General features: G+C 43.5%; 1 protein-coding gene across 3 annotated transcripts in view; it reads right to left on the reverse strand.

The window, feature by feature from the left end:
* SPON1 (spondin 1) overlaps positions 1-14,725 on the reverse strand; it is a 290,944-nt gene that overhangs the window by 111,314 nt on the left and 164,905 nt on the right. For all 3 annotated transcript variants that reach the window (XM_012456606.3, XM_064365153.1, XM_064365154.1), the window contains exon 6: positions 3,744-3,892. In XM_012456606.3, the coding sequence (XP_012312029.2) occupies positions 3,744-3,892 (149 nt within the window). The remainder of the gene's footprint in view (positions 1-3,743; positions 3,893-14,725) is intronic.

The following is a 14,725-nucleotide window of genomic DNA, read 5'->3' on the forward strand; positions in this document are numbered from 1 at the left end:
AAGCAACATCTAAGCTGAGTCCTGAGGGATGAATAGGAGTTCACCAGTTAGAAGGCTGCTGGAAGATGTCCTGGCTGAGAGAAGGTCCAGATGCAAGAAGGGCATGGCCCTTTTGCGCAGACTGAAAGAGGTTCTCTGTATGCCTAAAACTTAAGAGTTGCAGCAAGAAATAAAATTGGAGAGGTAAGACAAGACCAGGACATGGAGGATTTTTAGGCGATGATAAGGAATTTGGACTTTGTCTTAGAGCTAAGGAGAAACCATTAAACATTTTAAGTGGGGGAGTGGCATGATCTGATTTGTTTTTTATAAACATAGCCCTGGGCCAGTATGGGCAGTAGGAGGAGGATCAGAGGTAGGAACATCAGGAGGCTAGTGCAGCAATTTAGGGAAGAGATAAATGGAGGGAGGTGGTGATGAGGGCAGATTGAACTGGATGAATTTAAAAGAGAATTGGGTGCGAGGGATCAAGGATTCTAGCCTGAATCACTGAGTGAAAGGGGGATCATCTTTGGGCCAGCATCCAGCACAGAACCAGACACTTAGTAAACATGCCAGAAATATGGGTTTACTGAAGTAGAAATGGTCTGAGTGGAATGAAGTGTTTTCATAATGAGTATTCACAAACTCACTTTCCACTCCCACTCCAACCTACAAGTGTGATCTACCATTTCCTACGGCCTCCGCCTGCCTTGGATTACCCATTTGTGACCTGCCGCTAGCCGCAGCTCAGTATTTCCAATTCCCAGGCCCCCCGTCCACCAGGACTTATTTGCTTTTGTCCTCCCACGAAGGGGAGAACATTGTGCCCTTACCCATCCCCAGCCACTAGCAACACTACTGCTAATAATTCTGCTGTGATTTTTCATTAATTTTCTTGGTATTTTGCAGTTATAGTAATGTTAAAATTTATACTCAACGGTATTATTATAACTTCCCACTACTAATGGGATTAGTATTTTTGTTCATTTGTGTTTGAGAGCCATTAGCATACAATTTACCTCCAACAATATCTATTGTGATTTTTAATGCCCTTGAAACTTGCAGTGAGCAGTAAGTTTATAATAAGGGAATGCTGGTAAGCATATAAATGTCTTTCTTGAGAAAAGAGGGCTTTTTATTTTCATCATGACTGGCCCAGGTTCTTTCACAGAGTCATTGGTAGGATATAAAGTATTAAGTGCTGAGAACACTGTGTTAGTTTGTAGATGTTTTCAAACAAGTTTCTGGTTATTCAGAGGACATTTTTATATTCTAGGAGGATTCATATTCTTGCTCCTTTTAATGTTGTTTCTTACCTGACCTACAGAAAAATATAATCAATTGTGTGCTTGTGGGGAACAATAGTTAGAACGATGAATTCTTTGGAACCCTGAAATCACCCTATCCAACTGACTTTTCCAGGAGCTGGGGAACTTGAGGCACCGCTAGCAGAGGCCAGATTCAGAGGTTGGCAAGAGGAATTTCTCTGTGGGGCAGCTGTGTGGGACAGGGAAAGTGTACTGGCACTTTCATGGGCAGATGACTTGTGCTTCATGGGCAGATGACTTGTGCCATCTCACAGGATCCCATATTGTGAAATTCACAGTATTGCCATCTTGAGATTCTCAACAAGTTTTGAACAAGGGGCCCCTTGTTTACACTGAGCAGATGATACATCTGGTACTGTCTGGGTTTTGGAGCCAGACATGCTTGGGTTTAAGTCCTGGTATTCTCTACTGTTGATGATGTCTTGGTTTCCTTATCTGTAAAACTGGGATAATAATAGAACCTTCTCAGACTAGATATGAAGGGGGCTAAAAGTAGATATCCAGCAACCGGGGGCCTCAAAGGTAGTGATAGGCACTGAGATGCTCATTCCCATGTGCGGTACCCATAATTAAACTTATTATTATGACTGAAAGTCTGAAACCCTGGACAGCTGGGATAGGCAGACAGACGTTGCCTGTGTGGTAATACAAGCAAATCACAGGCATGCTGATTAGGAGCATACCAAAGGACTTTTTCCTAAGAGGGACATTCTAAGGCTGGCAGTGGTGGTGGTGGGGGGTTCCCATCTATGAGTTTTCAATCTTTTTATTGCTATGACACATGTCAGATAATGTTCACCAGCACGATATAGTGCCAGTTTTGTACGATTCCTGCAGGCTTCTTTCCTTTCCAGAAACCTCTCAAGAAAGCCAACAAGTGAGACTGGCATTATTATGAAGATACCCTTGACCCTCACATAATTAACTGGCAAACTTTAGTATTTTAACTACTACTTGTAACAAAGGGTTTTCAAGATTCCCCACCATGGAGCTTGACAAACCAGGGAGGCATAATTCCATACTTGAGAACTGAGAATGTGGACTGCTAGGATCCCAGGCAAGGGTTCCCCCCATGATAGGCCAGACAGACTAGCACCAATATGGATCCCTCCATGGCTCTGCCATAGCCTGAAGGAGTGATGCCAATTATGAGGCATGGCAGATAGAGTCAGAGAAACAGAGCATAGTTAGATAGCTCATCTTGGATGAATAGCATGCACTCTTAAAACATCTGGTCAAACACCCTTTTTTCCAAGAAAGGAAGAAAGATGTTAAATTAAGTTAATAAGAAACATAAGCTCATTCTGGGGCATTTTTTGACTTTAGTCCAAACAGACTCCTCAGAGGATTTATAGCAGAAGTCAGAGTGACCTTTGCTGCATCTGATTTAGGGATCGTGGGCAGCTTGGAGTCCAGATGGTAGGCTTCCAAGGGAGCACTGCAAGCCTCAGCTGTGCTCGCCCTGCTGTACTGCTCAGGCCTCTGGGCATGTGCACATTGGGAGATGGGGTCCCTGGTGTTTCTGGAGCCTCCTGCATTGTCTTAGGAGCTATGGGACAGGAGCACGGGGAGGGCAACAGCCTCTCAGTGACTGTGTTGTGAAATGATCACATCCCACACATGGTTTGCTCTTTCCATACTTTCTCCAGAGCACTTGGTGAGCGGTGGGACATGCTGCCATGGTGCTCTCTCAGGCTGGATGGGCTTTTGTGGGTAGCGATGGCTAAAGCTACACTGCCACATCTCGCAGCAAACCACCACTGAAAAATTGTGGCTCTTCTGCCAAGGTTCTCTCATTAGCCTCTCTCTGGTGTCAACCTGATGATCAGGTTTTTGATGAAGGACGATGGCATTGCCAGCCAATTGAATTGACAATAATTATGGACCTTTTCTCTCTTATCTCATAGAGGTATCAGTGGGGCCTAGATAATGGGACAGCTCCTGGGCCCACACAACATGGGACACAGAAGATGCCTCAGTCCATAATGATTATGATGAACGAACAATTAATTTATCAAGTACCTCAGGACATAGTTGCGAAAATCATGTACAAATACACAAACGCTTATTTTGGGGATTTGGCTGAGACAGTTTGACTATTATTCCTCTGACCCTCTCAAAGATCACAGTAAGAAAACCTTAATTCATGGCTTTGACTCTCAGGAGACTAGAGACAGGGCATCCCAACAATGTGGCCACGGCAGCAGTATTTAGCACAGGCTGAAGAAAACATGAATGCAGTCAGGGACAATCTAAGACGACAAAATGGATATTTGTGCCTCTGTCCTCTACTTAACATGAAAACCCCAAGTTCAGCAAATAGATTTTCTTCCAGCACATGTACTGTAAATTTCAAGCCCCTGGGAAAGACATCTAAGGAGTGCTTTGACTGCATTTCTGTTATTGGTCATTCTGTGATTTTTTTTGTCTTACCTGTTGACGAATTTCTTCCTCCATTTTCACGGGTGAGCCCAATTCTGCAACTTGTTTGACGCCTTCACTGGCATATCCTCCATATTCCCATAGTACATAATTCTTGGAGTGGGATCCTCCGATGATTGCAGACCAGTGATTGGCCCGACCTGGGAAAGCCAATGAGGATGAAGTTATCAGTGTGGCCGTGGCTGAAACATGAGTCCATTAAATGATTGGGAGGATGTGTAATTGGATGATGATTCAAAAAGCACTGAGTAAGCACTTATTCTGTCTTAGGCCCTGAGCTATTCAGTGATAAGACAGAGTTCCTGTAAGCAAATACGTCTTGGGAATGTACAGACAGGTCAACAGCAGATGTTGAACTAGACACAGAAGCAGCCCAGAGATGCCTTCTGTCTAGGAAGGTCTCAGAGAAGGGAATAGTTGAGAGAATGTGAAAGGCTAATCATATTTGTAAGGCAAAATAGAGTAGAAAGGACTGTTCTGGCAGACTCCCATTCAAGTGCTAACCAGGCCTGACCCTGCTTAGCTTCCAAGATCAGACAAGATTGGGTGCATTCAGGGTGGTATAGTCGTAGGCCAGACTCAGAAACATTAAATAACATTGTATGTTTAGAGAGTCATAAGTAATTCAGCATTGCTGTGTCACAAACTGTCAAGGGGAAAGTTAGGAGATGATGCCAGGGAGGTAGGAAGAAGCTTGTTCATGAATGGCCTTGCTCTAAATGCCTGGGGAGTTTGGATGTCATTTTGAAAGGATCTGAAAACCACTGAAGGGTTCTGGCAGGGGAGTAATATAAGTGCATTTGAATTTTAGATAAATCATCCAGACAGCAGTGTGAAGAATGCATTAGAGGAAGCACAGTTGGAGTAGAGAGCTGGAGAGATAAGCAAGGAGCAAAAGATAAAGGAATGTGTAGGGACCAATCTTAGGTAAACATGGTTCACTTCAGCTGACTTTTATGTACATTTCAGTACAAGGGGCAGGCAGGTTAGCTATATTTAAAGGATGGGATAGACAGTTTGAATATGTGGAAGTGACCAGTGCACGGTGATTTGGTGAAGATCATGTAGGATGGTGACTGCAGTGGGATGAGGGAGGGAATTACTGCACAACACACAGCATGGGAAAACAGTAAGATCTGGGCCGGACCACGACAGAACCTGACCTGAGGATTTATTTAAGTCCCAAAGAAAGGAGGAAGAAGGAACTGATAGTCAGCAACAGAACCCTACTGGATTTGTTTTTGCATGTGATGAATATAGATGTGTATAAACTTATTATTGACTAAGTTACATATAATTAATTCATCACAGGGTTGGCTCAATTCTCAGCCATTCTTTGGTTGGTTTTACAAAGTCTCAAGTTAAAGAACATTTTCAGGCAGAGAAAGAGGAAAACTTGAGCTGGGTGAACCCAACTGACATTTTCAGTTTCCTACCCTGTGGCCCGGAGTCGGCAGAATTCTTCACCCCACCACCTAAGAAAGTGATTCTGAGCAGGGCCTAGTGCTGATTACACCTCACATTGCTTCCCCATGGCCCTCTGCTCCAGGAGCACATCAAGAACACAGGTGTAAAGCCAGGCTGCATCTTCCTGGCCTGCTGAGCGCAGCCATGGCTCACCCCAGGCAGAGGACATCACCATGTGTGTCTGCCCAATTGCTTGTTCATTATTTCCTACACATTGGGAAAATGCAGACCCCATGTTTATCCCTCATATCTCATATTCTTAGAGTAGACAGATAAAGATGCTGCCAGCTGTTTCTCTAACTCATTTCTTGGGTGAAGAAAATGTCCTAGCTGTCGGTCATCCAAGCCAAAGTATGCTTGTGAAGGGGTAATGGCTGGTAGCCAGTAATGGGCTTAGGTTCATGACATAGACACAGGGTGATCAGCTTCAGAATCTCTTGCTCTCCTTGCCCTTCTCCACCAAAATACTCCTTGTTCCAGCCCTGTTCTGCCTGCAGTTCTGCACCTTAGTGCAGAATTACCATATGCTCTTTGCTCTGCACTCTTCTCCTCCTTGGCTTAGCCAACTCTCATTCCTCCTTTATAAATTAATCAGAAGTTCCTCAAGACCACTACGGGCCAACCTAAGCTTTTGTCTTCTGTCTTGCCATAGCAGAAATCACATTTATTACTGCTGTTACAGTCTGTTATCTCACTAAGCTGAACGTTTCTTGAGGGAGCCTGCCTTCAGCCTTGTATCTCCAATGCCTGGTGCTGTGTCTAGCGTGTTGCTAGTGCTCAGTATGTGTTCCCAGAAGCATTTCATTCAAACAATCAAATGGGAAGGCAGCAGTATATGCGCTTGACATATTTGGGAGTAGGCTTGCACAGATGTGATGCACTGTGATTAAATTCAAGCGCTAGTTCAGCAGAGTTCCTGACACCTGCTAGGCTAAGGCAGAATCCTATGTGCTGTTAAAATACAAAAAGCAACAACAAAAAAAGAAAGGCATTGGTCTTAGAGCCAGCAGACAGGAATTGAAATCCTAGCATTTCCACTTACTGGCTTTGTAAACTTAGTCAAATTCAATTACTTTATTTCCCTGAGTCTCAGCTCCCTCTTTTGTTATTCAGGGATGATAATGCCTACCTTATCAACCTATTATGAGAATGAAATTAAATTATTTAAAAGTGAGATAATATATTGAAATCACTACTGGCACACAAAAGACAGTCAATAATTATAGTTTCTTCCTTTCATAGTTGTTAGGGAGGCTACAAAACTGAGTAAAACATGAAACCTGCCTTTAATTTAGTATAAGAGATAAGAAATATGTATGATAAGTAAGATAATGGGAACAAGTACAATCCTAGGGGATTAGGGGAGGGACCCAGATGGATCTTTCTGGCTTATTCATGTAACTTCCATTATGTGCCAAGCACAGAGGCGAGCCCCGGACACTGAGAAGGACTAGATATGGTATTGCCCTGGAGGGACTCACAGTCTGGGGTTGGGGGAAACAGATGGATAAGCGGATTAATTACAATCCACTGTGGTCAGGGTTATTTGTAGCACAAGAATGCAGAGCACAGAAGATGGAGCAGCTAACTCCAAATTCCCCAGATCCAAGGAATCAAAGTCCAAAGGCATGAGTGTAGAGAGGCAGGCATCTCAAGAGTGGGATCTGTCTTTATGGCTCTTACTCCTAAATAAAACTGAATTATAATAGTTCAACCTCTTAGCCAATACAGCTGTTAGTTTCCTACAATGGCCTTGAAACATAACATATTAATTCAAATTTTATCACATTTAATGACATCGACCAAATAACAGATATTTGCAAGGCACTTGACCAGGGAGAAAGAATAAGACTATCTCCCCGCTTGGGGGTGACAAGACAGGAACTTATGGAAAAACAATTTGCAACATTACAAAGGGTATTGAGGTCAGATGACCAGCAGTTATTCAGGTGCAAAATGCTGTAGGGGAGAAAGGCATTGTGACCAGGAGCCAGAAGACTCTGATCCAGGCCCCCATTTATAAACATAAATCACTGATTCAATCTCTCAGAGCCTCAGTTTCCCTTTAAAAAATAGAAATAATAATTACCAAGCTGGAGTATCTCCCAGAGTTGTGCAAATTAACTGAGATAGTTTTGGAAAGAATAGTGAAAGCTGTAAAGAATTGTACAAAACAAGGTTCTCAGTATTATTACAGATATGAAGCACCAATCCAAAAGAAGGTAGAGGAGCAAGGAAACTTTCCAATCGGAAGAAGGGCTCCTAAAGATGTAAAGAAATTGAAAAGAGGATAGTGTGCTGGGTGCGGGACTGGCAGACCAGTTGGAGCAGGGATTCAATTAACAATACAGATGCTAGGCTCAAACACTTAGTAGGTGTTAGGATGATGCTCTCCTATGTATAATCCTCAATGTAACCTTATCCTCATGTTACAGGAGAAGTGCAGAGGGCTTAAGGAAACAGCACAAGCTCACAGAGCTAGGAAGGGGCAAGGTCTACCTGACTTCAGAACACACGTTCATCTCCCTACATCCCACTGTGAGGTCAGGACACAGAAGAGATGATTGAGTGGACTCTAGAAACAAAGAAATTAGATGAAAAAGAATTTCAGGGCTAAGTTGCGGTGGGTGCTGAGTGCCCATGGTGGTAGATGGCATTGGGAAAGGGGGAAACATGGTCGAAGGTTCCTTCTGGGAAGAGTGACGTCACAATAGTTGCCATGCATTAATGGGAAGAACGACGTCACAATAGTTGCCATGCATTAATGGGAAGAACGACGTCACAATAGTTGCCATGCATTAATGGGAAGAACGACGTCACAATAGTTACCATGTATTAAGCTCATATGGTTTGGTTCTGTGTCCCTACCCCTACCTGAATTTCATCTTGAGTTGTAATTCCCACGTGTTGAGGGACAGACCTGGTGGGAGATAACTGGATCATCGGAGCAGTTTCCCTTATACTGTTGGCATGATAGCGAGTGAGTTCTCACGAGATCTGATGGTTTGAAAGTATGTGGCAGTTCCCCTTTCATTCTTGCTGTCTCTTGCTGCCTTGTGAAGAAGATGCCTGCTTCTCCTTCATCTTCTGTCATGATTATAAGTTTCCCGAGGCCTCCCCAGCCACGCAGAACTGTTAGTCAATAAAACTTCTTTTATTTATAAATTACTGAGTCTCAGGTAGTTCTTTACAGCAGTGTGAAAATGGACTAATACAGAAAATTGGTACCCAGAGTGGGGCACTGCTATAAAGATACCTGAAAATGTGGAAGCAACTTTGGAATTGGGTGACAGGCAGAGGCTGGAACAGTTTGGAGGCCTCATAAGAAGACAGGAAGATGTGGGAAATTTTGGAACTTCCTAGAGACTTGTTGAATGAATTTGATCAAAATGCTGATAGTGATATAGACAATGAAGTCAATGCTGAAGTGGTCTCAGATGAAGATAAGAAACTTATTGGGAACTGGAGTAAACGTCACGTTTGCTGTGCTTTAGCAAAGGGACTGGCAGCATTTTTTTTCTGCTCTAGAGATCTGTGGAACTTTGAACTTGAAAGAGAGGATTTAGAGTGTCTGGCAGCAGAAATTTTTAAGCAGCAAAGCATTTAAGATTTGACTTGGTTGTTTCTGAAAACGTACAATCATATGCATTCACAGAGATGGTCTGAAATTGGAACTTATGTTTAAAAGGGAAGTAGAGCATAGAAGTTTGGAAAATTTGCAGCCTATACGGTAGGAAAAAAACATTTTCTGGGGAGAAGCTCAAGCAGAAATTTTCACAAGTACGAGCAGCTGAATGTTAATAGTCAAGACAAGGGAGAAAATGTCTCCAAGGGCATTTCAGAGATCTTCAGAGTAGCCCCTGCTATCACAGGCTGGGAGGCCAAGGAGGGAAAATGGTTTTTTGGGCCAGACCCAGGGCTCTGCTGGTCTGTGCAGCCTTAGGACATGGCGCCCTCTGTCCCAGCTGCTCAAGATCCAGCCATGGCTAAAAGGTGCCAAGGTACAACTCGGGTTGTTGCTTCAGAGGGTGTAAGCCCCAAGCCTTGGCTGCTCCTACATGGTGTTGGGCATCTGTGGGTACACAGATGACAAGAATTGAGGTTTGGGAACCTCTGCCAAGATTTCAGAGGATGTATGGAAATGCCTGGATGTCCAGGGAGAAGTCTGCTGCAGGGGCAGAGCCCCCATGGAGAACCTTTGCTAGAGTCATGCAGAGGGGAAATGAAATGTGGGGCTGGAGACTTGCCACACAGAGTCCCCACTGGGGCACTGCCTAGTGGAGCTGTAAGAAGAGGGTCACCATCCTTTAGGCCCCTGAATGGTAGATCCACTGACAGCTTGCACTGTGTAGCTGGAAAAGTTATGGGAAGTCAACAGCAGTTCATGAAAGCAGCTGGGCGGGCTGTACCCTGCAGAGCCATAGAGATGGAGATGCCCAAGGGCTTGGGAGCCCACCTCTTGCATCATTGTGGCCTGGATGTGAGACATGGAGTCAAAGGAGATTATTTTGGAGCTTTAAGATTTGGGTTTCAGATTTGCATGGGGTCTTGGTTCTGAAACTTTCTAGGCTAAACACATCAGTCAGTCACTCTCAATCTGTTTCTGCATGTGTAAAATAGGAATAGTAATATGATCAGCCCTTAGTGTTGTTCTGAGGCTGAAGTCCACGAAATAATGACTAGTGGTTGGCACATAAAATGGGCTCAATAAATATTAGCTAGTAAAATTAAATCTAAATAGAGCGGGGAAAACCCAGACATGTTTCTGTAAGGCATGGTAACCAAGGAGAATCTGATTGGGTGACTGGGTGGGTGGAGATGACAGGAATATCAAATGCAAGGATCTGAATCTGAACAAAGGAATCGGGGAATCATCTAAATGGGACTCAGTGGTCTGGAGCCTGCAGAATGAAGTGGTTAAGCAGATCTCGGTTAGCTGGAACACAAGAAAAAGTTTACGCTTGGGCTCCACATCCTCTAGTAAATAGAGGAGGAGAAAGAAAAGACTCAGGTATCAGGAGGCCTCGGAAGAAGGAGATGAGGTTAAAGCTTGTGGCTTAAAGGAAAACTCAGAGAGGCTACCTCTGAAGCCTTTGGTGAAACACTGGGAACTCAGACCTAGGGGGAAGGGGCTGAGAAGCAGACTATCACTATCCTTTTTGGCTTTCAGGTAATAACATGGCTTTTTGATTTTGCATGTCCCTCACTGGTTCCAGCAGTGTTCAAGTGGCCTATCTGGGTTTAGATATTGATTCCCAATAGCTTAGATGAGGCCAAGAGGCAGGCAGGGAGCTGGGAGGAAGAAATCATTAGACATGTAAATTTGAGATACTGATGGCCAACCAGGTACATTTGTCTAAAAAGCCACTAGGCCAGGTGCGATGGCTCACGCCTATAATTCCAGAACTTTGGGAGGCCGAGGCAGGTGGATTGTCTGAGGTCAGGAGTTCAAGACTAGCCTGACCAACATAGTGAAACCCCGTCTCTACTAAAAATACAAATAATTACCCAGGCATGGTGGCAGGTGCCTGTAATCCCAGCTACTCGGGAGGCTGAGGTGGGAGAATCACTTGAACCCAGGAGTTAGAGGTTGCAGTGAGCCAAGATGGCGCTATCGCACTCCAGCCTGGACAACAAGAGCGAGACTCCATCTCAAAAAAAAAAAAACCACTAGAGGAAGATATTTTGAGTATATGTGTAGTAACCTCCTTCCTAACATCCATTCTGCTGTCATGAGTGGTATTAAATTACCAATGTTCACAATGATGCTTAAAATGCCAGTGGTAATTAAAGAAGAACAATGTCTGACATTCTATCTAGTGTTGAAGGAGACAGGTTTCATGGTAGATAGATTCCCTGAGGTGTTCTGCACATGGCAGTGTGATGGTTAATTTTGCCAACCTGACTGGGCTATGGGGAAGGCAGACATCTGATCAAACTGGGCATGTCTATGAGGGTGTTCTGGATGAATATTTGAATTGATAGAGTAAAACAGACTGCCCTCCCTATTGTGGGTAGGCCCTATCTAGTCAGTTGAGGACCTGAATAGAACATAAAGGTTGACTGTCCCTGGAGGAAGAGGAAATGCCTTCTGCCCAACTGCCTTTAAGCTGAAACCTTGCTTTTTTCCCCCTGCCTTTGGACTCAAACTAATACACTGGCTCTTCCTGGGTCTTCAGCCTACTGGTCTTAGGACTGGAACTGAACCATCAACAATCCTGGCTCCCAGGCCTTCACACTCAGAGTGGAACTACACCATTGGTTCACGTGGGACTCCAGCTTGCTAACTGCATATCTTGGGACTTCTCAGCCTCTGTACCCAGGTAAGGCACATCCTTATAATAAATCTCTTCACACACACACACACCGTATTGATTTTATTTCTTAGGAGAACTTTGATTAATATAACAGTTGTTCAGTGACCATCTGGATTTCCTGGCCAGTGGCTGCATTCTCCTGCCAATCGCAATTCTGCAGAAAGCCACCTATTCATTTCCTTGATACCCATTCATAATGCTTCTCTAAAGAATGTCTTACAACCTTAGTAACTAGATTGCTGCAACCTCCTATTATCTAACCTCAGCCTCACCCATCGTGCTTTCAGCAAATCTTTGTTTTGGGCCCTGATTGAGCCCTTATGGAATTTGCCATAGTAGTTATACATGACAGAGCTTCTCCAGCCTCTAAGTTCTAGGCTCCCCTCCCCCTTTTATCTCTTAGTAGATGACCCTGTCACTTAACTCTTCTGAAAAGACTAAGGTTAACCCATCTACAGACTCCTCCATGTACAATGTGGCCAGTGACCAACAGAAAAGTATTGTGGACCTGCCAGTTCTATTCATACAAGTTGTTTTGGATCTCACATCCCTCTTGCCCTTGTTATTTTCATGCTAGGCGTAGTTCCAGAACCTGCCTGGTTTCTGACACTTTGAATTTGGCTGCAGAACTTGCCGTATGTGGGTTTGCGTCTGGGTGCTGCCCAGGACACAGCTTGTACTTGTCCTTTGGCATTCTCTGTTCTTGGCTGTCTCGGGAACTCACTCTGACCAAACCATTCTGTTTTTCAGGATCCCATCCCAGTACAGCCTCCTGACAAAAGCCATACATGGGCAAGTCTGTCATTTAGGCCAGAAATCCCTCACTTTTCTATTATTTTGTCTTCTTCACTCCACTCTTTTTTCCTTCCCTAGGGCCTCAAGGAAAGTGCCACTTTTCCATTCCCAGGAAAACTCTTGCACTTATAAAATTGCTTACATTATTTTCTACTTCCTCTGAGGCCTCCAATAGTAAGATTTTATTAATTCATTCAATGGACATTTACTGGGATTATACTATGTGCTAGTCCAGGGATTAGTAAGCTACAGTTGCCTGTTTTCATTTCAATAAAGTCTTATATTTTATGTATTATCTGTCTATTGTTTATGGCCACTTTCATGCTACAATGGCAGAGTTGAGTAGTTACAGCTGAAGCTGTCTGGCCTACAAACCCTAAAATATTTCCTATCTGGCCCTTCATACAAAAAGTTTCAAAACCTGTGCCAGGCCATAGAGACTCTGAAATGACTTAGATTTGATCTTTGTCTTAGAGATGTTCTGTCTGGAGGGTGGGGTGTGAAGGGAATGCAAGATAGTTCATAACAGGCAACTGCAGTAAAATGTGGTTGATACAATTTTGATAAAGGCAAACACAGAATATTAGAGCACAAAGAAGGGGACATTTAACCCAGATGGTTCCAGAGAAGGCATCCTAAAGGAGATGGCAGCTGAGCTAAATTCTGAAGGATAAGTAGCAGTTAGCAAGGCAGGTAGGCAATTGGGGGAAGGTTATTTTTGCAGACAAAAGAATAGATGCAAAAGCAGAGGCATAAGAAAAAGCCTGAGATATGTGGAAGAACACAAGGTCATAGTAGTGTGTGTGTGTGTGTGTGTGTGTGTGTGTATAAAATTGCATGATCAGTGATGAGATCAGTCAGCCAGGCAGATCATGATGAGATATGAATGTCTTAATAGAAACGTTATTTTTTCTTTATGGCAATGCAAAGTAGAGAAGAGAATAAGATAGTCCTGTCTATAGACAACTCCCAGATCTGTATATACTCACTTGACTTCTGCTTCTGACGCTGATGAAGTAAATGGCACAGCACTAACCCTCCGGACGTAAATAACTATAAATGGGCAAATTATATTAAGCACCAGTTTTCAGATGTTAGAAAACAGACAGCAAAGAACTATGATCACTAACAGAAGGGAAACACAAGAGATGAGCCCATATTTGCCCAGGCTTTCTGCCACAGACACCTTTCCGGTTTGTGGTACAGGAAGGTGGAATAGAACAGAGCATGGCAAACTGTCTGAGACGAAGAGATAGAGGTAGGAACTTGGGGCTATTAAAATAGACAGGATTTATGGGTTAGAATGCCAGAGAGGAGGAAGCTGCACAGAGATGGAGCTTCCCTTAGAAGCTCCCATCTCATATACATACACATAGAAGTCCCCTTAAATATTTGAACAAACACTAAGCTTCACATGTGCAGGGTGACACTTTACAAGGCCTGGCAGAGAACAGCCCCTGGGAGCTAAGAGCTGAATAGAGATTCTAGAGGTCACACAATGCTAGAGAAATAGGACTTCTACCCAACCATGTTAGAGACCTTGCTGAACACGCTAGACATTCAACTGAAAGCCTAGAAAGGTTATAATTTAGTAGCAAAACTATGTTAGCCCTAGAGTAAGGGCTACTCTAGATTTACCTCAACAAAGCTTACAAAACAGGCCTGGGAAGGGAACCTAGCAGATCCCTTAGTAAATCAACCATTTGCCATGCTATACGTTCAGCTGAAAGCCTAGAAAGGCTACAATTTAGTAGTAAAACTACATCAGTCCTAGAGTAAGGGATACTCTAGACTTACCCCAACAAAGCTTAGAAAACAGGCCTGGGAAGGGAATCAAGCAGATCTATCAGTAAATTAACCATTTGCCATACTCTTTAAAGGAAGATAAAAAATCCAGACACTCAACAATGTAGTATTTACAATGTTCATCATGCAATAAAAAATTTCTAGACATGGCTGGGCATGGTGGCTCATGCCCATAATCTCAGCACTTTGGGAGACCTAGGTGAGAGGATCACCTGAGCCCAGGAGTTTGAGATGTGCCTGGGAAACACAGTGAGACCTCCTCTCTATAAATTGTTTAAAAAAATTTGCTGGGCATGGTGATGCATGCCTGTAGTCACAGATACTCCAGAGGCTGAGGTAGAAGGATCACTTGAGCCCAGGAGTTTGAGGTTGAAGTGAGCTATGATCGCCACTGTATTCCAGCCTGAGTGACAGTGCGAGACCCTGTCTCAAAAAAAAAAAAAAAAAAAAAAAAAAAAAAAAAAAAAAAATTACAAGAAAGGTGTAGAAGCAGGAAATGTAACCCAGAACCAGGAAAAAGCCCCACAGTCAATAGCAGGAGTTCCTGAGATGACTGACATGTGGGATTAACATACAAGGACTTTAAAA

This window comes from Aotus nancymaae, unplaced genomic scaffold, assembly GCF_030222135.1.
Source record: "Aotus nancymaae isolate 86718 unplaced genomic scaffold, 86718_ANA_hifiasm-v0.15.2.pri h1tg000059l, whole genome shotgun sequence".
Taxonomy (NCBI): Eukaryota; Metazoa; Chordata; class Mammalia; order Primates; family Aotidae; genus Aotus; species Aotus nancymaae.